The sequence below is a fragment of the Anas acuta genome, chromosome 19, assembly GCF_963932015.1.
Source record: "Anas acuta chromosome 19, bAnaAcu1.1, whole genome shotgun sequence".
Taxonomy (NCBI): domain Eukaryota; kingdom Metazoa; phylum Chordata; class Aves; order Anseriformes; family Anatidae; genus Anas; species Anas acuta.
This window is the reverse complement of record NC_088997.1, coordinates 8168930-8183449: the sequence shown is the minus strand read 5'-3', so window position 1 is coordinate 8183449 and position 14520 is coordinate 8168930. Positions and strand designations below refer to the sequence as shown.

At 40.6% G+C, this 14520-nt stretch overlaps 1 protein-coding gene across 1 annotated transcript in view; it reads right to left on the bottom strand.

The window, feature by feature from the left end:
* SPNS3 (SPNS lysolipid transporter 3, sphingosine-1-phosphate (putative)) overlaps nucleotides 1–14520 on the bottom strand; it is a 63973-nt gene that overhangs the window by 21950 nt on the left and 27503 nt on the right. The window contains exons 13-15 of the mRNA XM_068656192.1: nucleotides 11636–11825; nucleotides 6379–6444; nucleotides 258–356 (exon numbers count right to left, since the gene is read on the bottom strand). Of these exons, the coding sequence (XP_068512293.1) occupies nucleotides 258–356; nucleotides 6379–6444; nucleotides 11636–11825 (355 nt within the window). The remainder of the gene's footprint in view (nucleotides 1–257; nucleotides 357–6378; nucleotides 6445–11635; nucleotides 11826–14520) is intronic.

The following is a 14520-nucleotide window of genomic DNA, read 5'->3' as shown; positions in this document are numbered from 1 at the left end:
AGGAAACGACTCATATCTGTATAGATATAGGGTTATATTCTACATACCTGCAGTGTCACAGGAACAGAAGTTGCATGCAAGTAAAAATGTTTACAAAAATGTCCCCCTGGATTCCAGAATCAAGGTTATTCAAGGCTACCAACTTCAGTAATTTCTAAGCTTTGGACCAGGAAGTGCCTAGATTTCTGTGTGTCTGTCTTTCGGTTTCTAAAGGTTTTACCCTAAAGAAAAATCAGATAAGCAGAGAATTCACTTACAGCCCCAACAAGATATGGGCTGCCTGCATCTCCCAGCAAATGGCTCACCAAAATCTGCAGGGCAATAGCTGTAGACTGCCGCCTCGGTGTCACGACATACTGAAACAAAACACAACCCACAAGAGAATGAGTATTAACAGAACGAATCTCAAAAATGGGCAGCTACCTAGAGGGATGGATATATTCATTTATTTATATTTCATATTCAAACACTGTTTGGAGACAGAGAGGTTTTTCTGAGCAATACAGTACCCTGGATGTTTTATTTAGGAAGAAGATGGTCAAGAAAGCAACGCAAAAGAGGGAATGACAATAAAGCATGAAAAACATTACTCCCCTGCCTCTATTCACAGACTCACAGCACCTTGTACAGACTCACCTGGCCATGCCACTAACAGAAAACTCCAGCCAGTAACCCCTGCAGTCGTACCAATTTACTAGTACCAATTTACTTGTAAGGAGGTTCAGCAGTGACAGCCTCTGAGAAAATCTCTCGTAATACTGTGTCAGCAGGCCTGCTCTAGACTGCTGGGAAACTGGGGTACCAGAACGAGCTGCCACGGCTATAGGGATGTCAGCTGAGACCTTGCAGAGCGTGTGGAGACTCAGGGAGGGACCAGAAGGTGACTGATGGTGGTTTGATGACAGATTTGATAGCAGAAGTTTGCTGCTTGTAACTGGCCAGCACCTGAGATATAGCTACTCTAATAACCATACCTCAAAATGATTGTGCTTTCGAGTGCACGCAGTTTAAATAACAAGTGGAAGAAGATGGTACAGGTACAGAACACAGCAAAGCATCACATAGATTATAACCAATTTTAAGATGAAATATAGTAATTTGGGGGTAATAGGAGCTTTATGTCTGCACTACTAAAGAAGATCAACAATGCCTGAAGTATAGCATGATTCTATATAATTTGTTTGTGTCTCTCTCAGTAATGCATTTACATTATTACACACTTAAAGGAGAAGCATTCACAGTCAGAATGAGGCAGAGGCAATTTTAAACCTTGATACATTTGTTTTCCAACCAATTGCTCATATCAGAGACAGAACACTTAATATTCCCCCACTCCTCCACTCCCCTGGTTTGTTTTTTGTTTTGTTTGTGTGTTTGTTTGTGGGAAATTGATTGGAGCATCACTTAGACATCTCAAACACTAATTAATAAGGTGATGTGTTTGGCCAAGAGGCAAACACAAGGTATATAAATTATTGTGGCTTTATAGCTGCCTTCAAAGAAACACTAACATGCATGACAACAGGTTGGGCACAGAAGAAAAAGATCCTGCTCCCACATTTAACTTGGAGTTGTATTACCACTCTTCATGTGCAAGGTGATCTCACATTATTAGATAAGGAAATACCAATACCAATAGCAATATCAATGCCACATCTTTAGGGTGAGTACAAGGAACTGCATTAATGGAAATTAAAACTGGAAGGTAAGGAAGCAGCATTGTCCAAGAAACCAAGGTTAATTACACTTGTGAGAATAAGAGTATCAAATATATAAGTCTCACTCTCCGAGTGAGAGAGAGAAACAAATTCCAGTAGAAAACTCTAGGTTGGGAAATAGAACTTGCTATGACAGAGCTAGACAGGAGTTTGACTGTTCTTGGTTATCCTGCCAACTGCCCTAGACTCAATTTTCTTTTCTTTTATTGATAATGATAGGTTGTGTTTGAGCAATGCAAATCAAATATTGTTATGTACTTAACATATTGTGGGCATTGCAGGCACCAGAGAATATAAATGCACTTTCACACTCTCAGTGTCCTGCACCACTTTCTTGCAGCATGCATTAAATCTCTCATTCCTGTACCTATGGAACAAAGCTGTAACAAGAAAAATGGGCAAGAAGGACAGAAGCTTCCTATAGTTACCGGGCTCCCACAAACTCTGACTGCTATTATTGAGGTTCTTCTGCTCAATGGAAACAGCATGCAAAAGCTCAACGCACTGTAGGCTTCTCTAGGAAAATAAACTGAACACTCCCACAAACCTGGGCTTTGAAGCAGCCTGTCCACAGTAACTGCCCAGCTGCTCACACCACATCAACAATGCAGATGACATCCTCTGCACTGTCATCTCCTAGGAGATGCCAGTCCAGATGCCTTGATAGATAAGCAGGGTGCCCCCACAAATATGATTTGCAAGCCCTGTCATGCTGTCTCTGGAGGTTTTAGAGATCCTCCTGCAGACTATGTGACAGAGCTGTCAGCTAAAAAAGCAGATGGAAGAGACAAGCTGGTAAACACTTCTATACCTCCCAGGGCACTTCCAAACAAAGACAGGGACATGTTGGTAGCCTTCCCAAGCCCAATATTAGCTTCCAGTTCCAGCAGCTTTTATGCTTTTAGCTGCCAAAAGCCTAAAATATAGAGTACCAGTACCTCACAGATGGTAAACAGCTATTTCATTAGGGACACTCCATTACAGCCTCCTACTTAGCCAGAGAACTGTAAGCAAGGCAGCTACAGCACTTCCCTACGTGCACGTTCTGATTGCAGTCAGCCAGTAGATACCTTATGTTTACAGCTGAATAAGGGGCACAAAGCTTGCTACATGCAATGCATCTTGATGTATGATCCACAAAGGAAGAAAGTCCTTATCATTCAGTCAGCATCTTCCTTTGTCTTTGTCTCCACAGGCTGCAGGATAAATAAATTCCTAGCTCTGCTCTGCCTAGCGGTGCCATATAGGGAGAACGAAAAGTCATTTTCACGGCAGAATAAGAACATGCATTAGCAAATCCAGCCACAGTATCAGAAAGTCTATCAGCTCACACAGGAAACAATACAAAAAGAGAAATTTCTGTTGTTATCTATGGCATCCTTAAGTCAATGTAGTAGCAGTGATACACTGAACCCACGGATTTTCAGCAGAATGGAACAAAACTCAGGTAAGATTGCCACTGAATGAGCAGACGTCCACAAATTCATCTAAATTCCATCATTTTTCTACCAAAACAATTAGTAACATTTAGAATTCAACAGATCTAACCCAAAGCACATTCATAGTAGTACACTGTATGTCTGCTCTCAGGGGTGCACACCACTACAGAGCTCTGCTCTGCCAAACTTTTCACCTTCCTGCTTGTTGCTGGTTGATGCAGTATTGCTTCCACCTAAAACCAAAGCTTTCTAAAATAAATACAAAAGAAGTGTGTCAGTCACATGGGAGACAAGAACTTCTTCTCAGAACCTCTTCTCAGTTTACATGGATCAAGGATATGGCAATGACACTCCAAATAGATTTTGTGCAGGCTGGAATATGATGCAGCATTCCCTAAGCAAGCTGAGACCTAAGTGACTGAACTGAATGCAAACACAGCTCCTTGCAGATGTTGCAGGTTGGGTTCAGAAAGGACTCTAAAGAAGGAGCTGACAGTACTGACTTTTTACTTTACTTGTACATTACTGTATCAACTGTATCTAACTGAGCAATGTCATCTTCCTCTTTAGCAGTGACAGAGGAGAGAATAAAAACACAAATGCAGGAGTTCAAATAAAAGTAAATTGAGAGACTTTAAGAAAATCTTTCAATGGAGGCTCAAGTGATGTAAGAAGAATATTAATTGTAATAGTACTTTGATCTCTTGAAAAAAAATCAGTGATTTAAAAATAATCTGAAATAGAAACTAATAAAAAATCATTTTGAAGCAGTGATAGTTTTGTTGTACCTGTTCACTGCTTCAAGGCTATACCTCTTGTCTCAAAGGATAATTGTTTCTGACCATTCTTTGAGAGTCAAAGAAGAAACAAAACCCTCTTGCAGCAGGCTGAGCTTTTCAGTGGGCAACCAATTCAATAATGCTGACTGCAATTTTTATTTTTTCTTACAATTCCAGACTGCAGAAAACTGGCATGTAGAGAGCAGTACCATGAAAGAGTAACTTGAGACCATAACACAATAGTCAACAACAGTGCTTTGTTGAAGAACCATGAAATATGAGTTGGTTTATTCCTTTATCTCAATCAAAATGTGAAGAAAGATTCTTCAAGCTATGAAGTTTGAAGATAAACAGGCTCAAGGCAAGGTCAAGTCAGCTGAAGCAGAGTTCTGTAGTGCTTCACAGCTTGTCCCTTTTGCCATTAGCAGGCGCTCAGTGTTTGGCTATATACTTTAACATCCTTCTTTTACACCAAAGACTGTAATAGAGATACTTTTATCTCTGCGCAGTTTTTTACCACTCATGTTTAGATAGCTGTTAGGAATATCAAACAAGTTGTATATTCTGAGTAACTAAGACTATAGTGACAGTAACCTCAGGAGTACATTTTCAATTCCTGTGGCAGCAAGAAACGATGGCAGCCTTGTGGACAACCATTTTCATCATGAGCCATGGGCTGCAAGTTTTCTTTACTGTCATAAATTCTTGTGACATGTTATTGGGCAGCACTACGTGTTGTGCTACACGTTAATGTATTCACTGTGGTTCTTATATGAAAGATTTCTTATGACAGTGGAGTTTGCTTTAGCCATCTGCATGTAGATTTGAACTCCCTTGAAATGAGAAACTATTAAATAAAACAGGAGATATTCATGTGAATCTTGCTAAGGATCTCTTCAGCTACCGGTTTTCCATGATTAGCCTGAAGGTGGGAAACTCAGAGAGTTCTTTTCTGCTTTGTCTTTACCTTTGTGCCTTCTCTCATCTGTCCTGAGGGCTTTAAACAATTTCTCTACTTTGTCTTCTATTAGTACCAACTGCATCAGCATTTTGCCAGTACCACACCTCTCTCAGCTCTCTCTCTTTCAGGTAGCATCCTGCTTTCAGTGTTGAGGTTCTGGTCATGCTCACTGTTCTGCAACAAAGTCACCCCACTGAAGATTCCAAAAATTAGGAAGTCTGTGTTTCATTGCGATACAGTGCTTTATTCTTTGTAGAAGAGGATAGTGCCAATTTAAATATCCTATCTTATGCCCATGGGAAGCAATGAAAGGATTTTCAGTCATTCTAATAGCTCTGTCTGTGGTACTTAAACCAGCTTTCTGCAGTCAGATTACTAGATACGAACAAGGTAGACTATTTCCTTGCTTGTTTGACTGGTAAACTATATTCAGCTTGTTTGTACTATGACTTTCCCCAAAAAGTCACATAAACTACTTTGTTAGACCGTGATAATCTGTGTAGTTCAGTGATGGTAAAAAATCTTTCTAGCATAATATCTGTCCCATATTTTACACAGACATTGATTAGTGACTGTGGAGCTACAGCATAAAACAATGGTAGACAAATTCTTCCTTTGAGTAAAACCTCAAGGATATTAAAAAAGTGTTAATCCTTAAAGCCTTTGCAATAACTAATAGAAAAGGTAGCTGCTTGTTAATACCTGAACTAATTGTGCCACAAGGTGTGTGTTTTTCACATCACTCCTTTCTAAAAAAAAGTTGCTGATGACATAATTGAAATGAAATAGGCACTGTTATTCTTTGGGCTTGTGGTGGCATTCCTGGAACCCCCAAGAGCATCATAAGCGTCACTGTTTTGCCAATGCTTTGGCAGTGTAGCATCATTTATTAATTTGACTTGTAAGTGCTGGAGTTCACCTGCACTGAGGGAACTGCAGTGAGGGAACTTGCAAATAGCTCTCAGAATAAAGAATTCTAACAGATTCACTAACTTTAGTTTATAAAATATTGGCTTTCCCTCATTTGGCTCATCTTTACAAAGCTTGGAGCATAAATACAAAATCCCTGAATACAGACAGCAAGTGATTCTTTTTTTGGTGTAGACCACTTTCTGGCAGACATCCAACAACACAGAGCTGTACAAAAAATCCAGGCTCGTGTGGGTACCAGAAGCACTAGATAGTTACACAGGCATGAATTACATCCAGTACATCTCCTTTCTGGACTTACAATGAGCTTGGACTACTGCACTACTACACCCATATTGTTAGAGGTATTTGCACAGCACTACACTACAGCACTAGGTTACAGCCCTAATATTAGCAGGGTATCAATACAGGTATTCTTAGTTAGGTTTCATTCATCTCTTCCTGGAAGGAGAAATTTGGTCCTCCTGGCCACCAGGTTGCACACTTCTGAACAATATTGTTGTGAAAAGCTGAAAACCTGGAAATAAGCAAATAGTTTCACAAGCACTTACCAGCAGTATGTCTGTCACAACAGCCCAGTTTGCAGATAAAAATAGCTCTCCAAATGCAATAAAAATCTGCAAAAAAAGAAGAGAGCAGTGACTATACACATGACACTGCTATTCTTTAGTGTGAAGATGAAGGCAGGCTTATCAACTATGCTTATCTCTGTGAGTTGTTGTACATACCCATCTCTTTATAAATTAAACATCTGCTCTGCCTATAGTCACAAACACTATCATCCTCTTAAATAAGAGGAAAGGAACTAGGGAAGGTATGTGAGTTGCTTTGGTTCATGTATCCTCAGCAGAAGAGCCAAAAGAGGAAACATATCACCCTCACAAATAAATTGGAATGAACTGCTGAACCCAAGAAGAGGGAGACAAAAGCCTGTGAAGGGAAACCTCCAACACAGGTTTAAAATTTTCTCAAAGATTTCCCTTTCTACAGTTTTCCAAATGAAACCAAGTGAACATCTCTGTGCCAGGACAAGTTCTGTTAAAGGTTCTTTCAGAGAGGTCAGTTCTGAAATGAAATGGACTCCTAGAGTCAGACAGCCTCAAACTCTTGGTGTCCTGTGGGAATTCCATAATTCACTACAGATGGAGATGCAGCCATCAGGAGAAAAGGGTAGGGCCCCCAACAGTTCTTACACCTGTGGTCATATAGGAGATTAACCCTTCCAGCCAGCCCTGGACATGGATTTCAGCAGGCTGTACAGACTAATCAGTACTTGAAGAAAACATTAAAGCTACACTGTAAAGCTGGAGTAGTTCTATAAGTCAGAATCTGCTTAGTGACACAGGCCACCAAGTCAGATAGCACCTACAAAATAAATTCCATTACAATAACAAGTGCTAGCATCTTGACTGGGTGGGCCTTGATCAAGATGCTCTATCTGTCTGATGAAAGAAAGGCACAGTGCAAGCTATCGGATGTTTTCAGAGGGGTAGCTTTCATGCTCCCAAGAGGAATCAGACGTACATCTAAATCACTGCATCTTCCTGTTATACACCTACTTCCTCTGCATTTCTTGCCTGTGCTATTCATGTGTTTTCTCCTCCAAACCAGTCTGGGGAAAAAGTGCTTTGAAGACCAGAGGCACCGAGCACAGACCTTTATCCAGACATCTTTTCCTGCCAAATGCTTTATACAGTTTTTCTAATTTGCAGCTGAATCTATTCCTCCATATATAATTACTTTTCATTAATTTTTTTAACAGGTATCACCAGTTTCACATACTCCTTGACTATGCCTTAGTTCTTGGATTTGTGCGTCCAACTATCAAAGTCTTTCCACTGATTTGACTTTGGTGGACCTTGCCCTTGCAAGAGGCAGAATGCAGTCGGTCTCCACTTCCATGAGTGTAGCAATAACAGCCTATTGACTACAGGAATGATTCTACATGCCAGTCTTGGCTGCAGAGCAAGAGACACAGCCTTTTATTAGAGAACTTTGGGACAAACACAAAGTGAAATGTGTTGGTAACACGGTTAGCAATATCACATAGTTCAGCTTATTGCCAAGCTGCCTGGCAATAAGGACCAAAAAGGTCAAACCTTGCAAATCACCACAAAGTACTAGCCAGTGCTAACTTAGAATCACAACCTACGAAGTGGTCAAAGCAGAACTCATAGGGAAATTAGAGGCAAATCCAGAAGTGCAGTAGTACCCTGCTATACAGCGATAACAGCATGAACTTAGTAAATTCTGTTGGTCATGCCATAGCTAACAAGAGATATGGCAGGTTAAAGTGAAACAGCAAGGAAACAAAGAACAAAGATCTATTTAAATCCTGGCTGACACTTTAGATATAACTAGATGCAAATACAATGGTTAGAGCAGAAGGTTCTGAAGTCTCCCAAATTGTTCCTAGATACCATCAATGGAATATATGACTACCTGCCTTCACACACCAAATGAGGGATTGATCTATCTAAAGTGTTGTTTCAGGTTTTCCTGTTTCTTCAAGATTTTTCAAGTTATTTCATCTCTTCAGGTGCCTAAGAACAAGAGCCTAGTATGAGAAACATGCCTAATGTGAGAAAATAATGTAAAATTCATCTTTAGGAAACAAATTATGGTCTCAACCCAGAGTTCAAATGAATGGGAATTAATGAAAAGTTATCCATGATAAGAAAATGTGATACTCCAGAGAGGAATTTTATAGAGAGTTTTGTTAATATTTGGGACACAGCTTTGTCAGCTTTTCTTTTCTTTCCTAATGTCTTGTGTGGATTACAGTTGTAGGGCACCAGAAAAAAAATAAGCCAGACAGTCTTGGAAAACAATAAATCATTCTGCAAACTATATTAAAGTATTCTTTCTACAACCAATATCAAATTTGTACTTTCTCATGCAGAATAAATTCAATATGGTTGAATAGCTTGTGTACTCACCCAGCCAACTGCAAAACAACTTCAATCTGTAAATATGAGACAGCTGTATGTACTTTTCTCTAAAACAAGAAAAGATGTCCTGGAAGTACAGTACTTGGCAAGGTAGAAGGGCTGATGATGGCAGGAAAGCAATAGTAATGCTCTATTTAAAGTGTATCCTTCAATTCCTACAATGTCTCAATATTCCTTCCACTGTCTCAAGTTCTTATTTGAAACTAATATAGAAAATGTTTCCATTGAATTCGTGCAATTGTGTTTGTGACATGCCCTTTCTAATCTGCTGAGTGTATCCAGAAACACTGCATTTTATTGCTGTCACCTTCTCCAGGATCCCCAACTTTTTAGCAGACTGAATACTTGAAGTTGGTCTTCAAAGGATGCAACCAGAATAATGGCCCAAATTTTAAGGAGATTTTGCTTTGTAGATGACTGTTTACATTCATACCTAAAGCTAAAAGAGAATTAGATTGTAATCAATGTCAAATACACTATTTGCTTTTAAAAAGTTGCACGTCTAGACAGAAAAGAAGGGAGTCAGCATGGCTGGACCATATGTGATCAACCATTTCTGCCATTTCTGGTACATACAGCATGCAGGTGTATTAGAGCTACAGAATGCCTTCTTCAAAGGCAATTTGCAGGGCAAGACTGCATCCTGAGACAGCATTACCATTAAAGGTAAGTCCATTTAAATCAAAGTTCCCCCAGCACTAAATACAATCCAACTTTCCCAGCTGCAGGGTTCAGTCATGACTTTCCAAAGCACCTGCTGCACTGCAGAGAGCATGTCTTTTGTTTTCTTTTGGAGAGGGGAACAGATTTAGACAGACTCCTCTGACATAACAAAGTCAGATCATTTTTCTGTCTTTTCAAAGATAGCTTTTGAAATCAAGAACTGTGTGTCCAAAAAGAACAGAGAAATCTCATGACATTTCAGTTTATCTACCCCAACAGAGACCCTGGAAATCCTGCCATGTTTACGTGCTAACTTGAGAATTCTTGTGCTTTGAAACATTTCTTCCAGCTTTATCCATGGCTGATGAAACCCACTCATTCCTTTTCATTATCCACTCAAGACAGCAGCAAGCATTATATGAAACCTACTACAATCGCAAGCCAATGCACGGATGTTTTTTGCTTCAGTAGCTTCCATACAGAATTGAAGTGATGGAGACAGGTCTGCTGACATCAGTGTGCCTGAGTAGACAGTGACTGGAAAGCCAGTTTCCTGCTAGTGTCCTACACAAATGGAAGATTTGTTTCAGTGGGACCTTCAAATTAGATGCACCAGCTGGCACGCCACTCCAATTCTCACACCAGTATGACTAGTGTCAGATCTTGTTTAGAAAGCAAGGAGAGGCACGGCTGCTGCCAGAGAAGGCAACAGTTAAACAGTCACGGTGGTAAAAATATTAGAAAAAACAGGTGCTTAGATTATGTACAATTTATTACCCCTGCGCATTGCTGACATTACATGTGGGAACACCTGAATCAAGCGCATCAAACAGAAGATAAAGTGGTAAAGTCTTTGTTTGTAAGACCAACTGCTCTGCCCATGGAAAGAAACTTAAAGAATACAGTTGTCCACATCCCAGTTCAGAACTTCCTCCCAGATAATGGCATGAAAACAGAATGCTGTTTGTGAGGACAGAAGTATTTTAAACAAATTTTATCAGTGCTAATAAAAGGTTTATTTTGGAAAAGGGTAATTTAAAACTGATACATTGATTCACTCATCTAGTATAGACTGGCGAATCAAACACAGTTGTGGTTGTGTGCTATACTTTTAATGACAAAAGAGAACTGAAGAACACAGTCAGAGCAGGACTATGTGGGAGCCTGAGATGCAGAAAAAGAAAATGACTAATTCTGTTGGCACTGAGATATCTGCTCTTGAACCCAAAAATAATCTTTAATTTCACATTTTGCTTTGTGTGCATACACACAGACATGCAAATCCATTTGTTTTTAGCTTTGGTTTAAAGGTGTTTTTCCACAGGAATTCCTGAGGAGTGTCAAAAGGAAAACCTCTTTGAACAAGTGTTATTCTTAGAAGCAAAAAAAGCTGCAAAAATACCCTTTTGCACAGAACTGTTGATTACTGTAATTAACTTTACTTGGATCCTCTTATTTATGTTAATCATGGTAATGGTGGCTATGGATTCACAGAAAAAAAAGCTTGGAGTCTTTCCCTAGCTGTTACCAGATTATAGTTAAAATAAGGTTTACATTCAGTTCTCTCTCACAGAGAGTTTTTGGAACTATTCTTCATTCCTAAGTAAGTTTCTGTTTTTCCCTTTACTGAAACCTTACATTATTTATACTTCAGGTTGCATTGCCAAAAGTTTGACATTGAAGATTAGCTGGTGACTTGGGGCACTGCAGGTGATGGCTAAGTTATTGTTAGCAAGAACTGTGTGTATTGCACAGTCCCAAGTACACCAATCCTTAAGTATTCAGGGAGCAAAAAGAAACAAGAATACTAAATTAGTCACATAGCATTAAAAATTAACATAAGATCAAGACTTCCTTTAACTACATAGGCTTACTCCTCTCCTCTTCTCTAGTCCGGGCAGATTGCATAGATCCTGAGTTCCAGTTTATAATGCTCTGACTGACTGCTCTCCTTACTAGGACAAGTAACGCACACTGGGGCCCTCCCAAGACAGACTGACACTGCAGGTAATACTAGAGCAACATGCACATTGCCTAGCTAGTGGGCCACTTTGTCTCATTTGCTGAACCTTTGTAATGGTCTAGATGATTGCAGGAATTCAGCAATAGCAATCCTTCTCCTCCTTTCCTCCCTTCCCTGTCTCCCCAGGATCCCAGAAGACGTTTTGCTAGTGATAGACAGATTGGCACTTACAAAAGTGGAAGTGATGCTCCTCTGGGCCATCATCAGTGCTATGAACAAGCACAGAGCAGAAACAAACATGCTTGTGGCACAGATCAGAGGATCAGCTCTGTTGTTTATCTTCCTTAATCTTCTTGCAGCTTCTGCCCCAGCAACAACACCCAAGATTCCTGTCCCAATGGTGATGCCTCCAAATATTAGGCTGTTGACAAAGCACAGGGGACAGTTGAGCACAGTAAAATCATACTCTGGAAAAAGGCTGGTGTTGGGTGTCCCATTGTTAGCCTCAAGTTATACCTTCATTTTCAGAGAAATCTTTAGTGGGCAACTTGGATTTTACTTTACTTGACCTAACCTTCCCACTCCTTCCAAATGGATTTAGTCCCAATGCCTCAATCGCAGCTATGCCCCCTGCAACTGAGGCTTGATCTTGCGGAACAGATATTCTCCCATTTACAGAGCAGGTGTTACACAACCAGCCTCAAGGAGGACTCTTCTGAGTACAATCTGCTTTGGACATCCAGTGATTCAGAGGAGACATAGGTTGGTTAGCCTAGGAACAAATTTACTCAGTCATCCCTAAAACACAGATGGAATAACTCTGTATCACAATCTGCTGTCCTGGAAGAGATCCTATCTCATGGAATTATATACATCTAAAATACAGCCCTCCGGTTAGCACGGCTGAGGTAACTCACTTCTCTGATTATGGGAAACAGCTACCACTACCCAAAACTGTTCAAAGAATAGTTAACCAATAGGAGGTCCACGTCATATTTTCTGAATGGAAAATTTCAAGTGCCACCCAGCTTTGTGCGTCTGCAAATGCAAACGTGTTCTGCAGGAACAGCAAGTTATTAAAAGTATGTGTTCAAATAGCATAGAAGATTCAGATTCCAGAGGGACTTCCATATATGCTTTTCTTTCTGTCCCAAATGAGATCCTAATGACAAAGCAAGTCTCTTGAAACAAGACTAGTGGTGCCACTGATTGTTTAATGCATCATAACTCCCCAGAGGCAAATGGTGACCGAAGCATAGTGTTCTGAGCACAAGTGCTTCTAAATTTTTCAGAGCACTATGTGGAAAGTTTTTGTACACTGCCCTAAGCTTTTTCCAAATGCAAAGCAAAGTAACCAGTTAGGATATGATCTGTTCCTTTAATTTACAGTGCATCTGCTTCAATGCCTAGTAAAATTATTATTCTGGGAGTTATTGAAAAACACTTGAAAGACAATGCAGTTATTGGTCATAACCAACACAGGTTCACATGGGGATAGTCCTGTTTAATTATCTAAATTTTCTTTTAGGGGAATTTTACCCATCTAATTGACCAAGGGAAGCCAGCAGATGTGATCTTTTTGGATTTTAGCAAGGCTTTTGATACTGTCCCTGATGCTATCTTTCTAGATAAAATGTCCAGCATATACCTTGATGAGTACATGATATGATGGGTGAACAACTGGCTGAATGCTCAGGTTCAAAAGGTTATAGTAAATGGGGTTATGTCAGGTTGGCAGCCAGTCACCAGTGGGGTTCCCCAGGGCTCCATTTTAGGGCCAGTTCTCTTCAATGTTTTTATAAATGATCTGGAAGCCAGACTTGAATGAATACTAGGTTTGCGGACGACAATAAATTAGGAGGAGCTGTTGACTTCTTGAGAGTAGAGAAGCCTTGCAGAAAGATCTTGGTAAACTAGAGGGCTGGGCAATCACCAGCCATATGAAATTTAACAGGAGAAAAAGCCACAACCTGCGCCTGGGACAGAGTAATCCTGGATATGACATAGATACAGACGGGGGGATGAGAGGCTGGAGAACGGCCCCCCTGTGAAGGGATCTGGGGTTTTGGTCGAAGGCAAGTTGAATACGAGTGAGAAAGAGCCAACCATATCCTGGTGTGCAGCAAACACAGCATTGCTAGCCAGCTGAGGAAAGTGATTGTCTCTGCTCTGCACTGGTGGAGCCTCACCTCGAGTACTGTGTGCAGTTTGGGGCACCACAATAGGAGACAGACATAAAACTATTAAACAGTGTCCAAAGGAGGGCAGCAAAGATGGTGAAGGGTCTAGAGGGCACAACATATGAAGAGCAGCAGAGGCCCCTGGGTTTGTTGAGCACAGCAGGCCCAGGGGAGGCCTCATGGCGGCCTGCAGCTCCCTCAAGAGGGGAGTGGAGGGGCAGGAGCTGAGCTCTGCTCTCTGGGGACAGCAACAAGACCCAAGGGAATGGCATGGAGCTGGGACAGGGGAGGTCAGGTTGGATATTAGAAAAAGGTTCCTCACTGAGAGTGCGGTTGGGCACTGGAGCAGGCTCCCCAGGGAAATGGTCAAGGAACTGAGCCTGCCGGAGTTCAAGAAGCATTTGGACAGTGCTCTCAGACATATGGTTTAAATTTTAGGTAGTCCTGTGGGGAGCCAGGAGTTGGATTCAATGATCCTTGTGGATTCCTTCCAACCTGAGATACTCAGGTTGCTGTGATTCTGTGATTCCTCTTTTTCATCTCCTTCTGGCTGATTAGGAAGAATTCAGTAATTCTACAAGAAAAAACAATACTGCTCTACTAGGTAACAAATCTTAAGCACAGCTGTACTCTATAACTTTTTCATGATTCTGATCCATCACTCACTATAGCTTATTAGTGACAATATAGATTGAACAGACAGAATAAGTAATGTACAGATTTGTCCAGGAGAGGCAAGTTCCAAGGTGGTATTATTTTATCTAAGCATTAGTGGAATTGTGTTTAGAAAACTTGTGTGTTATATGCTTCAGTTGAAATAAACCTACACCTGGAAGAAAAAGGAACAGCCAAAACTAAACCAGAGCACAGCTCAATTGACAGGGAAAAGGGAAGCAGCAGAGCCTAATCCCAGGGTAAGGACTCTATGGGATCTTT